The 16,950-nt window shown below is 39.5% G+C and overlaps 1 protein-coding gene across 6 annotated transcripts in view; it reads left to right on the top strand.

The window, feature by feature from the left end:
* SPATS2L (spermatogenesis associated serine rich 2 like) overlaps positions 1-16,950 on the top strand; it is a 169,226-nt gene that overhangs the window by 71,082 nt on the left and 81,194 nt on the right. For 4 of the 6 annotated variants that reach the window (XM_012473236.2, XM_021670697.2, XM_021670699.2 and 1 more), the window contains exon 3: positions 10,800-10,860. In XM_012473236.2, coding sequence (XP_012328659.2) covers positions 10,822-10,860 — 39 coding nt within the window. In that variant the 5' untranslated portion in view covers positions 10,800-10,821. Of the gene's footprint in view, positions 1-193; positions 352-513; positions 606-10,799; positions 10,861-16,950 lie in introns of those variants that run through there. The other 2 variants (XM_012473237.3, XM_012473238.3) reach the window with 2 other exon arrangements.

Genomic DNA, 16,950 nt, shown 5'->3' with positions numbered 1-16,950 from the left:
TAATGCAAAATTAGCTAACAGATGTTTTCAATTAGGTCTAGAACCAGGAACCTTTTCAGGGTACAGTGCTGGAATGTGTACTAATTGATTCATATGCCTGTCCTGGTGTCGCCCGGAAGATAAGAAGCCCTTAGCAGACAGTCATGCCCAGAAACTGACCTTTGGAATGATGACGACAGTCCCAGCCTCTTCTCAGCCTCAGGGGCAGTCGGTGTATAGGTTGCAAGTTCAGAGTTAGAGCTATACCTTCCCTAAGATAAGAAGGATGAAGAGCTGGGATTCACTAACAGGAGCCTGAAGGCAAAAACCCTGGGCAGTTTTACGAAAAGGAAACAAGCAGTCTTTCAGAAGGTGAGTCTTTCTGTTGCTCAGGTGGCCAAAGCCACCAGCCCACTGCTGATTACTCAACCACACCCAAGATCCTGCTACCACCCAGGTTTCTGGCTCCACATGCGTCACTGTTAAGATGACTTACTGGTCACCGTAAAAGCAAGTTGATAAAAGTAGCCAGATGGGGAACAGAGCTTATCTGCCTGCTGAGAAAGCCAGTCGCTGGAAACTGTAGGCCGAGAGCCCTGATTTGGAGCACAAGGAAACCTTAAAAAGTGAGTTGAGGTTGCGTTTGCTGGGAGACCCTAGGAAGGACAGCGATGGGGTGGAAACGGGGCTGGCTGCCTGTGTGCGCTCTCCTGGCTGGAAGTCCAAGCCCTGCCTTTGCTCCCAAGTATATCTTTCCCACCAAATGCCATTGTGTTTAGGGCAGTACATCATACACTGTTTTTATTCAGCCAGTACCAGTGATATTTCAAGGAACTAGGAAGAACCTGAATTTCTCTGCCACTTTGAGAAAATTATTAAATGTTTACTAGGAGAGTTCTGACTCAATGAACTAGGAATACTGTGAGTTTGTGGGAACAGAGATTTTTGAAACCAGAATGTGCTGTGAAGAGATGATGGGTTTCTTTTCCACATTTTTATTCCATGACAGCTGAGCCAGCTTCCCAGAGTTAGCTGTAAACATAGAGCTTTTTATTTGCCAGGTTTACTTAGGGGTTCTCTTTGCTGGTCCAGAGTTATATTGCAGAACCATAATCCATGTTTCCTTTGGATATGAATATGTAGTGTTGTCCATATAAAGATGCCATTAGAAGTTTTAAAAGCATACGGCCCCATCCCTAGCCCCTCTAATGGCACGGCTGCCTCTAATACTCTTTTGTGCCTGACTCTCTGAGATGGGTCTTTCAAGCTGGACAGATCTCAGCCCCAGTGTTGCTCTGCCCAGAACATTGAGCCAGGTGAATTCCAACTCTAATTCTTTTAGTTCTGAATCTCATTTCCTGCCCCACTTCCTTGTCTGGCTCTCTCCTGTGCTTTTGTGTACATATCTGTCTTCATCGTTGATCTTAAGTTCCTTTGGGGCCAAGAGCTCTGGAGCCAGGAGATTGTAAGTTCGTATCTCAGCTCAGCTGGGTACTGAATAGCTGTGTGACTTAGTGAGTAGCTTACCTCTCTGTACTCCCATTTATTTTTCTATAAAATGGTGATAACGAAAATAGAAGTACACACTGCTTAGGGCGATTCTGAGAATTAAAGGATAATGTTAATACATGGAACCTACTTAGAGATTGCTGGGTATACGGTAAGAGTTCAGTAAGTGTTGCTTTAACCATTGCCATCATTCCCCACAGGCCCTGGCGTGTTGTTAGTGTTTAATGAATGTTTGTCAAATTATAGAAAAATCATTGCCCTTTCTATAGGAATTGTCCATAGCTAGTTAAAGAGATGGGGGAAGGAAAGGAAGAAAGGGAATGCATGATACTTCTTTTTCAACATTGGAGAGTTTGTGGTAAAGTACTTGGGGCTCCAGAGGATAAAGAACTATGTTTGATCTTTTGTCCAAACCCCTCTGGGATTTGGGATTTGGGATTTGCCAGCAGGCGGTGAGGGGGATGGGGGAGCAAAGCAGTGTGATTTGCAGGGAGAGAACCAATTACAGTGTGCTTGGAGAGGGTGGCATTTATTCTGCTGAACCTCTTCTCTGCTTCACGTAACGCTGGCCACTTCACCTTTCCTGAGACGTCTCTGAGGATGGGCATATTTTAAAGACTTGAGCTTACATCATTGCATCTTAAAAGAACCGAGTGTAATTGAGTTGCTGATACAAGTGGGTACTTGCACAAGGTCCAGGTCGCCCACATCTCTATGGAAACACATGTTTGCTTTAAAGCCCAGCAATCAGAAGCAGATCTTTATAGGAGCCAGTGTTGGGTCACTTTTAGAAAAAGGCATTTATTTATATTCTCAAGCCAGCAGAGACCTATGAAATGAAATAATTTCAAATTAAATAGAAAAACCATGCCGTAGGTGAATGCTAATAAAGCCTGCCATGTGTCCTCCTCCCCCTGTGCTTGCACTGCCTTAGATCTGCCGCATTTATTTTAGCTGTCCTTTGCTCTTTTGCATCCATTTGCATTCTGCTGCTGTGGGGAGGTGGTTTGGCACTTCATGCAAAAATGGTTAATCTTCATTCATAAGCATTTGCCAGTACTAAAATGGAAAATTCAAAGCTGGGCCTGCCATAAAGTGTGCTTTGTGTTCTGCTCTGCCGTGTACGTGCAGCATATACGCAGTGTGCGCCACGCAGCTGACTCTGCCTGCCGTACAAGCACTCAGCACTCCGGGCTGTTGAGTGAAGATGTTCTCCCATAAAGGTCTCAAACTTGCATCAGCACATCTTGCCCTAGATCTGCTCAAGTGATATTCTAAGTGATTGGAAGCTTTTATCTGCCTCTGAAAGCAAGCCTTTTCAAATAAGTATTGACTGTTAATGACCTGTTTAAATAAAACATTCAATTTTCTTTCTTCCCCCCACAAAGAACTTAGTAGGCAGTGACATTTCTAAACCAAAGGCTAACGCTGCTTTTCAAAAGAGGCCAAGCCAGAGCTTTTAAATGTGAATTTTTTTTTTCTGACATTTGCCCTTAAAATGCTGTTCAGTGAAGTTGTTCTAACAGTGGGTTGAGTACACTGAAATGCCTTTGAATGAAAATGCAACCTTGAATTCTCTTCTCCAAATTAAGCAAAAAAAACCAGTCTAAGTATCTTCATATGAAATTCATATTTCAGTCATCACTCTGTTTCATTGTTTATGTTTCTCATTCCTAATAATTAAAGTGACTTTCCTCTAAGGAACAAGAACTTTTATTAGACTATGGAAATTAAACCACAGAAACAAAGAGCAAAAGCTCTTGAAATGTAAGAGACCTCAGTCATTACCATGCCAGATACGGAATAGCAAAGGATGGAGGGAAAAGGAAGAGGGGACAAAACAGAAGAGAGATTAGGTAATTGAACAGTTAGGTAACAGAATACATACCTAGTACTAAATTTAGACCAAGTCTCAGTTTTGTAGAGGAACACTTTCCCTCTTCAGCTGACATGCAAGTGCCCCTGATTGTGCTTAGGGCACGGGATGGTTAGTCTCTGGTTTAAAGGTGATCTGTACAGAGAAATAGCCTAGTACTGTACATCATTGGAAATGGCACCTATGCCTTTTATAAGCATTTCCATCAATTCTCAGTGCCTGTACAGACCCGTAGTACCTGAGAGCCAAAAGGGATCACAGAGTTCATTTCCTCCAACCTGGAGACCTGAGGCCCTTGTGCTACAGTGTGACCCATCAGGATGAATGGTGCCCTTTATAGACAGATGTGAAGCCCTCCCAGCTCTCCCTATCAAAACCTACCTGTCCTGTTTCCGATCTTCTCAGAGCACTGCTCTCTGCTAAGGGCCAACTGATGGCAGTAGGAGAATGAAATAAATTAATCTGTGATAGTGCACCTTCTTCCAGAGGTAATGGCATGCCTTCAACTAAGTAGAAATGCTGTTTCTTAAGAAGCTCATACTCAGAGATACTGTTAGATATTGTTTTGCCTGAGAAAATTTTTGCTGCTTCTCAAATCACATGGCGTAATTGACTTCCTACGCACAAGATCAGTGCTGATTCTTCTCCTCTGAGGCAGCCATGAGAAAATGTCTCAGGATCTACGTGATCATAGTGATACAGGATTTCTCAACAGCACTGTCTAGGCTTATACCAGAGTCAGGTACACAGACACTTTCAATTCCTCCAACTTAGTAATTTAAATTAGTAATTCAATTAGTTATGCCTTTAGACCCCAGAATGTCATGGAGCCACTCGGCAGCATCACAGCTCCCAGGAAACAATTTGTTGGCTAAAGGCCCACTAACTGCAATTCTTTGCGCCCACCTGAGGTAAGAAGCTGCAGGAAAACAGCCTTTTTTTGTTGCGGAGTGGGGGGAGTGGGAAATGGAGTTTCTCTCAGTCTCCCAGGCTGGAGTGCACTGTCACTATCTCAGTTCACTACAACTGCCACCCTGCCTCTCAGGTTCAAGCAATTATTCTGTCTCAGACTCCTCCTTTTCCCCCTCCCTGCCCCGCCCACCACGAGTAACTGGGACTACAAGGGCAGGCCATCACACCTGGGTAATTTTTGTATTTTTAGTAGAGACGGAATTTTGTCATACTAGTCAGGCTGGTCTAGAATTCCTGACCTCAGGTGATCCGCCCTCCTCAGCCTCCCAAAGTGCTGGGATTACAGGCGTGAGACATCACACCCAGCCAAAAATAGCCATTTCTTTAAAACAAGTTTATTTGTGCCCCTTTCTATGTGAGTGGAGTGGTTCCATGCTGCAGTTTATGCATCCTGCACATGCACAAGGCATGTATCATGGGCTTGTCTGGCCTGAGAAGGCAGGTCCAAGGATGGTTTTATTCTCCTGGCGGAGTTCTTACTGCAGTTCATAGACAGTGAGCTCTGTGACTCGTTTATGATGGTTTTGAGGTGCTATTAGCCCAATGGCTGTGGGCTGCTAAGTTGGACTGCCTTAGGTATGAGTCCTGGCCCTGACGCTTACTGTGGGACTTTGAGCAGTTAGATCTCCTTGTGCCTCAGTTTCCACATATGTAAAATGGGGATAATCTTAATTTCTACTCATAGGGTTGTGATGGTAAAATGAAAAAAAAAATGTACATCAAGCACTTAGCAGAGTGTCTGGTACATTTTAAGTTCTCCGGAACTGTGCTGATTATTATTAAATAATATATTTGTGAAAAGATTATTCCTTAATGAAGTAAAATATATAGGAAATTGGCCTTCCCCTTATCTCTCTAGGCTTCCATGAAAATCTGTTTTTTGTGTGTAGTGTTTGGGATCAAGGAAGAGGCTCTTTCTTTATGTTCCGGGATAGAGACTTAGTGGTTCTCAAGGTTTTGCTAGTGTGCATGTGAATACCCTGCGGGGCTTGTTAAGCACTGATTGCTGTGCTGCCCCTGCCCTCTAGAGCTTCTCTTTCTGTCTGGTAAGGAGCAGAGTATTTGCATCTTTAACAAGTTCCCAGGTGATGCTGATGCTGCTCATCTGGGAACAACACTTTAAGAACCTCTGCTCTACGACAGCACTCTCCAATAGAAATATAACATAAGCCACACATGCAATCGTACATTTTCTAGCAGTCACATTGAAAAAGTGAAAAGAAGTAGATGAAATTAATTTTAAAACTGTATTTTATTTAATCCAGTCTGTCAAATACTATTATTTCAACATATAATCGATATAAAACGTATCAATGAGACAGCTTATATTCCTTTTTTTTGTACTCAGTCTTTGAAATTTGGCCTGTATTAAACCCTTCCAACACACTCCACTTTAGACTAGCCACATTCAAATTTGGCTTTGCATGAAAATGACCTGGGAGTTGCTGTTTTCCATCACAACTTCCCCAACTGACCTTGGGGCCCAGAAACCTCACTTTTTCAGAGCTCCCTGGTTAAGTCTAAGATTAGCCAGAAAGTCAAGTTGATCCAATCTCTACCAACTTGGTCATTTTCCCTTTTTAAGCCATCGTCATGACATTTGGCATTTATCTAACCCCTCCAGCTTACATTATGCATTATGATAATTTATGAAATACCCTATTAATGGCCCCAAATATGCAGCATGATTTTTATGTTTTTGAAAATAATGGGAAATTTTGCATTAATAACCTTGAAAATTTTGTTAAAATCATTACTTAAAATTTTTTCTTATCTATTTCCTATAGTTTCCTAAATCCAGTTCCAGCAAAGTGATGTAATACCCGAGAACAGGAAAGTAAACCTAAGAGCAATAATGGGTTTCAGAGAAACAAAAGTGAAACTTTATTGCTGATTATGCAATCAAACAGGAGGGAGAAAGGAGATAAGCAAGTCAGAAAGTGATTTGACATTTCAATACATTGTTAGAACTTTGCATGTTTTATATGATTGCATTAGAAACATAAATATATATTTTAAAAACTTTACAGACTGTCATACATATTAAACTTCCTTGAATTATGTCAGTTGGAAATACTGAGACAAACATATTTGCCAGAATTTCTATTATTTGAATTTATTCATAAAAAATGTTTATCTTTGTTCTAAGCTAATAGATTTTCTGGCTACTGTTAATGCATATTCCGTAAGATCTTTGCTCATGAGTAGTTCAGTTCAATATAATTCTGTTTTTGAAGTGATTGGTGGTAACCATATTTGTGGTTTATACATTTTATGGTAGAAAAGTATTTATAGCTGATGTATTAAAATGGTGAAATTCTTTTCTTTATGACTAATATGTTTCCCTAATAAGTTTTAACAATTTCCTTGATCTCTGGTTTTCTTTAGGATATGTATAAAAATTAGATGATGACATCAATATATGTTTGTAATGATATTACTGAAATCTAAATTGCAATTTTAGGGTAAAAAGTTTTAAAACAATATATAAGCTGTTGAAATGTTGCACCAATATCAGGACTTATATTTCTGAGTATCGTAATTTTGTGTTGATTCATTAGTATGTATGGAACATGTATCCATGGACTTGAATAGTTAGCCCTCAGTAACTGGTCTGTTCCAAGAACAATTTTAAATGATTAATAGCAAGGAGAAACCAGGTTCTTCTCAAGAAGTCAAAGATCCCTGTACCTTTCTTGTAGATTTAAAAGCTCTTATGGTCGATATATGTTAAAGTATGAGTATTCAGTCATGTTTTGCAGTGATACACTACCGAGCAGATGACCAAGATGTTAGGGAAGGTCTGTTTTCCCCAAACATCTGTTACTCACTGTCAGTCCTAAAAATCACAGCATTAGAGGCTTCTTGGGCTAACCTAGATGTCTGTACCTTGGAGGGCTGGGGCTTCACGTTGCTAAACCCTGGGCCTGTCATGTGGAATGAGGTGAAAATATATTGAAAAGTTCCTTGACTACTTTAAACAATTAAGATTCAGATGAAATTAAGCTGACTGGACAGATATAGTTCATAGCAGAAAGGATAATCTCAAAATAGGGACCCAGCGCAGTTTTATTTTCATAGCAGGGAGGGTCAGCTCAGGAAAGGTAATGAGCACATAATGTTATATAGGTGCAAGGTGTGCTTCTGGACATTCTGGAGGGACTAGTGCCAATTGGAAGGTGCAGACACTCAATGAGAACCTTCAGGACGCACTGAAAATAACCTCGCCTGTCTCACTGTTTCCCTAGTGTTTGTCCTTAGCTGTAGAACCCAACTTGACTATCCAGTCACTTAAACTTATAATTCTTTAAGGCAAACTAAATTTATGGTCTGTTTAGATTAAAACACTTTAACTAGTTTCGCACTGTCTCTCTTATGCACCAGCTGGCAGAAAGCTGTGATGTGGAGAGGGTATTGGAACCCACCTGGAAGGTAGAGCCTGTAGAGGCAGCCTTCCACATGGGAAAAATAACTGAGAGTAAATGGGCAAGGAATGGGTCCCTATAATTATTTTTAACTTATCTTCCCATCTGAGAAACTTAAAATAGCCCTATTCTACCCCTACAGCCAGTATTTTCCTTCCACAAAAAACTAAAATTATGATTTGAATAAAATTGTAATTAATCTTACTGGCATCAGTCCCAAAGAGTCTTCTTGAGTTAGACTTTGAGGTCAAAGAGAAAAGGAATTGCCAAGGAGGGGTGTGTGTGTTTGTGTGTGTGTGTGCGTATGTGTGTGTGTTATAAATATAGTTTACCATCCATTGTCAACGTGTCTTCAGATCTCATAAATTTTCTGTCTTCAATGGAATTCCTCCCTGATTCCTCTGAGGATTATAACATTTCAGCTTTAGAAAATGCTGCACATCCAAATCCTAGACATCAAAGCCCAAATGCAAAAAAAAAAACAAAAGGTTTTTCTATTAGATTTCTCATATCTGTAATGCCAAAATCAGATGTGTCCAGAAGAGTCAGCTGATCTGGTCTAATGAAAGGCATTGTGGCTCACAGGTTCATCTTTAATGGCACCAAATTTAGCTGTCATCATTTAGTTCTTCATAGTTCTTAGGTATACCTCTCTCCCTTTCCTCCACCTCTACCTTCCTCTCATGCGTATATTCATACTGTCACACACTGTAAAATTTACATACAGTGTATGTTTACATAATGCCAAAACTTTCATTTGAATAAGAAAACCAGCCGTCCAGACATCTTCCAGTATAATGATTACAGACTATCTTGCCTGACCAAAGGCTTTACTTTCTACCCATGGCTTGTAAACACAAACACCTAGTTATTTGTTTTTGTACTTCACACATCATTCATGTTCACTATGAGAAATAATCAGAAAAGAATCCTGTCCTTTACAAGTGAGTAACTTTCAGGGGCAGGAATAAGTGAAAATAAAATTCAAGTGTTACTTGCCAGCTATTAGGTTGGTGCAAAAGTATTTGCAGACTTAGCCTTTACTTTTAATGGCAAAAATCACAATTACTTTTGCACCAACCAATTATCCTGTATACCAAGTAAGGGGATATAGAACTTACCATTTATAGGGTGTTTTCAATAGTTTGGGCACTTTTGCAGAGCATTTGGGAAAGCGCTGCTTTACTGGAAGCAAGTATGCAGGGTCTCTCCTGCTAGCATGTCCAAATGCATGTGCCAGTGGCAGTATTATTTGGAAACTTATAAAAGTCTTACTGTTTCTAATATTTGATAATTTGTCTCTGTGGATTCCTAGTTGAGAATAATTTGAATAGTAATAGAGTTAACATTGTGTATTACCAAACTTTCATCCTAAAATCAGCGAAAGATAATGAATCTGAATTTATGCTTTATTTAAGATGTAGGTGTAAAAGAAAATAGTGGGGAGGAATCAGAGATTCTTTGCAAGTCCGTAGCATGTATCTACTCTGGAGATAGGGACACTCTTATAACAAAAGACAAAAAGAATATAAGAAAGTGTTACATTGGTTATTTATTGACAAAAAGCACTCGACATGCAAACAGGTGGTATATGTTGATATCGTGGCCTGACTGGCTGCTAATTTCTGAACCAATCTGTTTGTGCATTTAAGTCATTTATTCTCTATTTCAAAAAAAATTGAATCTATTAAATACTTAAGATCTGTGTTCCATTATAATGGTGAAAGATTTTGACCAGATAAGGGAAAAGAAAACACAACAGCTTGATTTTCAGAATACAGATCTTCTCAGAGGGGGCCACTTCACAAAAGAGGTTGGACAGCAAAGACAGAAAACCTAAAGATTTTAAAGAAACAGAAGGATTATGGGCAGTTTTAAGGGTCCATTTGCAAACAGAGATAATGAACTTATGGACAATAAAAATTACGGTGAAGGTACATATGTATTGATCTGGAATGTTGCTCATGATATGTTGGTAAGTGAAAAAACAAATTTAAAACTGTTGTATTCTGTTGGAGAGTAAGGCAGGAGAGGTGGAACTTTAGATATGGTGACCAGGGAAGCCCTCTTGCAGGAGATGACACTTGAACTAAGATAGACTGCAGAGGACAGGTGCAGTGGCTCACACCTATGATCCCAGTGCTTTGGGAGGCCGAAGTGGGAGGATCACTTGAACCCAGAAGTTTGAGACCAGCCTGGGCAACAAAGTGAGACCCTTGTCTTTACAAAAAATACAAAAATTAGCTAAATATGGTGGTGCATACCTGCAGTTCCACCTACTTGAGAGGCTGAGGTGGCAGGATCGCTTGAGTTGAGGAGGTGGAGGCTGCAGTGAACTGTGATCATGCTACTGCACTCCAGCCTGGGCGACAGGCAGGTTTTCTTTGAGGTTTGTTTTGAGACAAATTAAAAAAAAAAAAGATTTTGAGACAATGGCTCAACAAAAAACACTACAGGAAAGAACCCTGAAAAGATCTGAAATTAGAGCATTCCAGATAGAGAGAAAAGTTAAAAAAAAAAAAAAAAAAGGAAAAAGTTGGGGGTGGGTACTTACATTTAAACCTGGAATCATTTCCTCCTGTTTTTCCTATAGTGCTTGGTATTGTTATGTACATATAGGAGGGCTATATTCAATAAATGTTTGTTAGATTACCTAGGAGCTGATAAAAGCTTTGAGACAGTGAAGATTGTGATAATAATACTTAGTTAAAATAGGTACAGTTTCCCTTCTCACTATTTTTGACGACCTTTCTTTTACATAATAGGAAGAAACACAGTTTAGATAAATTCCCATCTGTCTTTGTCATTTTTCATGTCAATACAGTATGAATAAAAGATTTTACATTGTCTTCTAGACTTATTGTAACATGCTTTTAGAACATATCTAAGGCAAATGCTTAGCTTGAAAGTATTTTTACGTTCTAAAATGATATTTATGATTATGACTGAATGAAGTTGTTTACTGTGTTGGAAGAGAGCATAAAAATAACACATTGAGAAATCAGTTTTAAAACTTAATCTTTTTTCCTTCTTTATAGGGCTGATTCCACTAGAAGCAAGATGGCTGAACTCAATACTCATGTGAATGTCAAGGAAAAGGTAAGATCAAGTTATATGTTGGCTCACAGAAACTCCAAACTGAGTAATGCCGGTAAAAACTAATCCCTAGCCGGTAAAAACTCAATTACAATGGAGAAAGGGAAAATGGTTTCAGGGGATATGTAATAAGTTTGCCACACCAGCAAACTGTTTAGCAGAAAAAATCATAAGTAATGTTTACAGAAAGCATGTTAAGCATATTACACTCATTTTTTTCACTTACTCTTGACCCTAACCCCATAAAGAAGATACTGGTGTTATTTCTGTTTTACAGAGGTGGAAGTTGAGAAACAGAGAAGTTAAGTAATTTGGCTAAGTTCACATAGCTGGTAAACAACAGAGCTGAGATTTGAACCCAGGCAGTGTTCCATTCCACAGTTCATACTCTTCACCCCCACGCCGGGTTGCATCTAAGAGCAAGAGTATTATATTACCTCTTCAGAAATGGACTCAGAGAGAGATATCCAGTGTATCACCTAGTGGTCATGCTGGGCAGCCTTTGAAGTTGCTTTCAACCCTGAGAGTTCATGACTCTGAAAATCCTCCAACTCCTCATGATTTGTTGGAGACTGATTCCACTTCAGAGCTCTTTCTAAGTCTGTGCTGCATCCTCCACTGAAGGTCAGAATCCCTCACTTGCCACATGTGCTGCCTTGTACTGTTAGCTGTTAAGGATCATAAACCATACACCATGAAGATAAATTTGTCCGGCCCATTTAACTGACCCCATAGGAACTGAGGCCCTAGCACTGATTTACTCATGGTTGTACAGGCAAGTGGGAGAGCCTGGACGGGAGCCCAAGCCAGTACAATGCTGGTGTACCTTCCACAGCGTCACCCCACAGCCTTCTCTGGACTGTAAACCATGTGAGGGCAGGAGTTTGTCTTTCATCTCTTTATATCCTCACCATACCAAAAATACAGAGTGAAGGATGAGAGGATACATCTGTGGAGCCCTTACTACTTTTTCTTTCACTTAGCAAAGGTGTAATAGACCCAAACACTGCTCTAGATACCTGGGGCATGGCACTGAACATGTAGATGAAGTTCCTGCTCCCATGGAGCTCAAATTTGGGGAAAAGGAAGCAGAGAATAAACACAAGAATATGTAAATGAACACAATTGTTTTAGGCAGTGATAACTACTATAGAGAAAACAGCAGGGTGATGTGATGAAGGGGGAGGCAAGGGTAGGTGGCTGCTCTACATGGGGTGGTCAGGGAAGCCCTTTGGAGGAGGTGACATTGGATTGAGATAAAGATAGGGAACGAAACAACCATACAAAGACCTGAGGAAAGAGAATTCCAGACAGAGAGAAAAGCAAAGCAGATGCTTAAGGTGGACTAAGTTGAATGTGTTTGACGAGCAAGTGGTCAGTGTGGTCCAAGTATCGTAGGCAGAGGTGATTGATAATGGGAGATGAAGTCAAAGAATACCACTTAGAATGCCGGCTCCCTATCCAGGTTCGTGGATTTCCAAGGGATCCGTGGTTAGAATCCATGGGTCTATGAACAAAGATGAGAACAAATACATTTTAATCTTCACTAACATCTAAATGAAATTTACCATTTCCTCTAGTCATGAATGTAGGCAAAGGGAAAAAAAAAAAAACCCACAGTAGAACAGCAGTGGCTGTGACTTTCACAGTTAAAAATCACAGATATTTTCGTATTCAATTACATTTGGTGCATATTACATATCCTGAAATGTTATTTGTGCATCACTGCTACAAACTTACTGTAGTTATAGAATTCTGTTACTATACAATGTTATTTGGTGTGGTAATAGAGAAGTACATATATTACTGTAGCATGTTTGGTTTTTATTAATAGTCTATTTCAATATAAGTAGTTTCCTTTGTAATCACATGTAGTTTATTTCATGAATTTTAAAACATTATTTTGAGAAGGACCCCACAGGCTTCACCAGACTGCCAGAGGGGGTCTGTGTACTAAAAGGTTTGGAACCCATGATACTGCCATGTAGGGCATTATTCAGAGGGCAAAAGGAAGCTGTTGGAAGGTTTTAAGTAGGAGTGTGACTTGATCTTACATGGTTTAAAAATCTCACCTGGCTCCATCTGTGACTGTGCTACATATTTTATGAATCTTCATATTAAATAACCTTTCTGTTTGGTGAGAAAGGTTGTTTCTTGGTCAAAGTCAAACTCTCAAAAAATGTGGAGGAACGGGGATTCAGACTCACTTGTGTCTGGTTCTAAAGCCTGTGCCCTTTCCACTTTCCATCAAAATGCCCCCAAGTCACAGAAGGACTAATATGTTACCCCAAGTCTCTGGGTACATGATCAAAACCAATTTCTGCCAGCATACAATTTCCTTGGAGTATTATGTGTTGTCTTAAAATTTGATGAAAAATTTTTACCCATCGTATTTCATAATATATTCCATACATTATTTCAGTATAAAACCATTGTAACTTTGTGATACTTATGAAATAGACATACCATGCCTAAAGTCCTTGGGATCTTCAAAATGATAAGTATATTTTTGCATCCTAATGAGCTGACTTTTGGCCAAGGCCTCTTGGATATCATCCAGTGGGGACTGGTTGCCCAGGGAACCAACCAGGTGATTAGAGCATTGGAATTTTCAGTCCTACCCACCAAATTGGCAGGAGAGGAAAACTGCTGAAGGTTACCAGTGATCGCCAGTGGCCAATGATGTAAGCAGTCATGCCTATGTAATGAAGCCTCCCATAAAAACCCAAAAGGACTGAGCTAAAACACTTGAAGGTTTGGGGTGGTGAACCCAGAGAGGGAATGGAAGCTTCAAACCCCTTCCCACATACCTTGCCCTGTGCATCTCTTCTATCTTGTGTTCATCAGTAACCTTGATAATATCCTTTTCAGTAAACCAGTAAATGTGTTTACCTGAGTTCTGTGAGCTGCTCTAGCAAATTATAGGCAGTTCCTGATTTATGATGGTTTAACTTAAGATTTTTGATTTTATGATGTTGCAAAAGCCATAGGTACTCAGTACCCTCCTGATATTTTTTATCATTTTTTCCCCCAAATATTTTGGTCTGTTGTTGGTTGAATCCACAGATATGGAACCTGTGGACATGGAGGGCCAGCTGTACTTGTGCTGGTATCTGAAGTGGAGGGTGGTCTTGTGGAGCTGAGCTCTCAATCTGTGGTATCTGATGCTGTCTTCAGGTAGATGGCATCAGAGTTAACATTGGGAGAATTAAGTGGGAGAACACCCAGCTGATGTCTGCTGAAGAATCCACTGCTGAAGGATTACTTGGTGGAGAGAAGACCCCACACATTTAGGTGACCAGAGGTCCCCAGAAGTGTTCTGTGTTGTGAGAGTAGTAGGAGAAACTGAGTTTGTTTTTTCCTATATCTTTACAAACTTATTGGCCATTGAGTAAAAAATAGCAGCAAGATGTCCCCTTTTATGTCATGGCTTCTACATATAATGTCTGAACTCACAGTCATATATTCAAGTGAGAATATGTGTTCCCCAATTTAAGAAGCTGGGTTGGGCGCCGTGGTGCTGACCAAGGATCAGCGGCCTCTTTCCAAATATCTGTTGAGATAGAACAACTCCTAAAGTTGGATCATGGAAAGGAAAATTACTTAGAAGAATCAGACTCATAGCAATTGATCCCTGCAAAGCATGGCTGGTGGACAGACCAATATAGTAGGCTTAGCAGCCAACACTAGAGTGTCTAATTCAAAACAGAGATGGCATCATGCCAGTAAGGGAAAACAGACTGATCTGCCAGCACACAGATCACAGAAGTTCAGTGTGAATGCTCCATGCAAAGGCTTAAGCGCCACATTCATCCAGTCCTCATGAGCAATGTCAGATGTCCACGTGTCAATTAACAGTAGATAGTGTTTTCCCACTGCATTTCCGTAACTTATGAAAATGTTGGCACTATTTTGAAAGAGGGTGATGACAATGGAAGTAGAGCTTCTCTAACTCATTTAGTGAATTCCATCTTCTCATGTCAAAAGGTTAATAGATTTCTCAACTCAATAAAATAAATCATAATAAACAACTGAAAATTCTGTTCCTTTATAATTTTACATTGATTTATTTTAGTATACTTACTGTCTTTAGTTATTAGCTTTTATGGCCTTTTTATGATTCGTTTGTTTCTCAGTCTGTCACACAGAGCAATGACATTTTAATTCTGAAAATTAAGAATAATAACAACAGTTACGTCTTAGAGTACAAGCTTGTAGAGATCAGATGAAACATCTATGTAGCATTTTTGATGCAGTATCTAGTCAAGCACTGCAGGAAATGAACTACTTCATAATAAGTGTTGGAATCAAATGAGTTCATCAGTTGTCACTAGTGGGTCCTCTATTGGATGAATTTGAGTAGGTGCTTTGGTGAGGAAATGATTCCTGCCTTCATGTAGCTTTTAGTCCAAAGAAGCAGATAGCTAATCATTTCGGGTTTAATATTCAAGACAACTGAACCTTACAACTGGCACTCATTTTAACCGTTTTGTTTTAAAATGTCTCTATCTTGTTGGATTATAACGATAAGGATTTAAATTGAAAATGTAGTCGCAATCAGAGTCTGGTCTCCTCCGCATGACATACATCCCCTGCATGAGTGGACCCCTGTCCATCTTTCACACCTTCATCCACTGCCACATCTTCATGCATCTCTCAGTCACTACCCTGACCTTGAACATGTCTGCCTCCTTTGCAAAGGCTGTTTCCTCTCTCTGGGATGTCCTCCTCAGGGACTCGACTCTCTGCTTTCTCCTTCCCTGCCTGAAATGCCCTTCCTCTGTTATCTGCCTTGTACTTCTATGGGGATCTCTGCATTCTTTACTGCAGCTGTTATTCCAGGAAGTGTAATTGTTAGTGGTGGCTCTGTCTCCCCATGTGAGACTGTGTGCTTCTTGGAAGCAGAGAATGAGTCTTACTATTACTATTCTTGAGCTTGATATATAGTTGACCCCCCAGATAGAGTTAGATAAATGAATGAATAATGAATGAATGAACATGCCTGCTTGAATTGTTAAGTTCTTAAGAGACTTCATTTCCCATTTACAATATTTTGCAAAATCTCAAATCTTCTTGAAAAATGAAATGTAGCTTAATGGAAATGTCATCTCTTTTTGCTATTAAATAAAGCATGTTTTAAATTGCTTCTAAAAACAGAAACTTGGGTTACTTAGGTTGACTACCTGTGGTTCTTCAGAAAAGTAGTATGTTTACATAATCATCAAATACAGGTGGTCTCAGGTAGACTTCACAATACCAGATGAGGTCCTTTGCTGAGTAACCAGTCATATTCCACTGAACGAAATAAATAAAATAAAGGGAGAAAAAAAAAATCCCCCAAATCTCACTTTGTTGAGATAACAGAACAAAATCTTTGGGCTAATCTGATCTTATATTTGGGACATACTCATTTTTAATAGCTTCTTTTTTAAGTAATGTATTTTTAAAGAAATTGAACAGTAGAAATGTATAGATGAGTTCAGTGTAGGGCCTAATAGTCACCATTAGATGATTTCTGTGTGAAACATGTGGGTGCCAAGATAAATTAGATTTATAAATGTTTAAATGTAATTCTTAACTGAATAAGAAAGGATTATTAGAACTGGTATAGACAAAATAGAAATTTTAGTCAGATATTTTTAATGGATTCCCATAAATCAGTTTAAGTAGAATACAATTCAGCAATAAAACTTGGTGATGTAAAGTAAAGGGGATCTTTGTCTGTAAATGGTGTTAATAGTTGCAAAGTGTCCAAGTATGCACTGATAACCAATTGCAATGAGTGATCCCTAAGCCATGCTAGAAGACCCAGTACACTTGGGAAATGATCTCCAACAAGGTAAGGCTATGGAAAAAGTGTGGAGTTTGGGGACAGAAATCAGAGATTATTAGGTGAGCACCCTGAAATAAGTCACTTAACTTTTCTGGGCCTCAATTTCCTAATCTGTAAATTGGACATGATAACAAAATTTACCTCACAAAGTCATGAAGTACAATAATAAATGCAGAGCTGCTTTATGAGCTCTTAACAATATGAACTAGAAAGAATCTGGGGGAGCTTATCTGTTTATTTCACAGTTAGAAAATGAAAAA

This window comes from Aotus nancymaae, unplaced genomic scaffold (genome assembly GCF_030222135.1).
Source record: "Aotus nancymaae isolate 86718 unplaced genomic scaffold, 86718_ANA_hifiasm-v0.15.2.pri h1tg000008l, whole genome shotgun sequence".
NCBI classification, from domain to species: Eukaryota; Metazoa; Chordata; class Mammalia; order Primates; family Aotidae; genus Aotus; species Aotus nancymaae.
The sequence above is the reverse complement of the archived record's forward strand: the minus strand, read 5'-3'. Positions and strand labels throughout refer to the sequence as shown.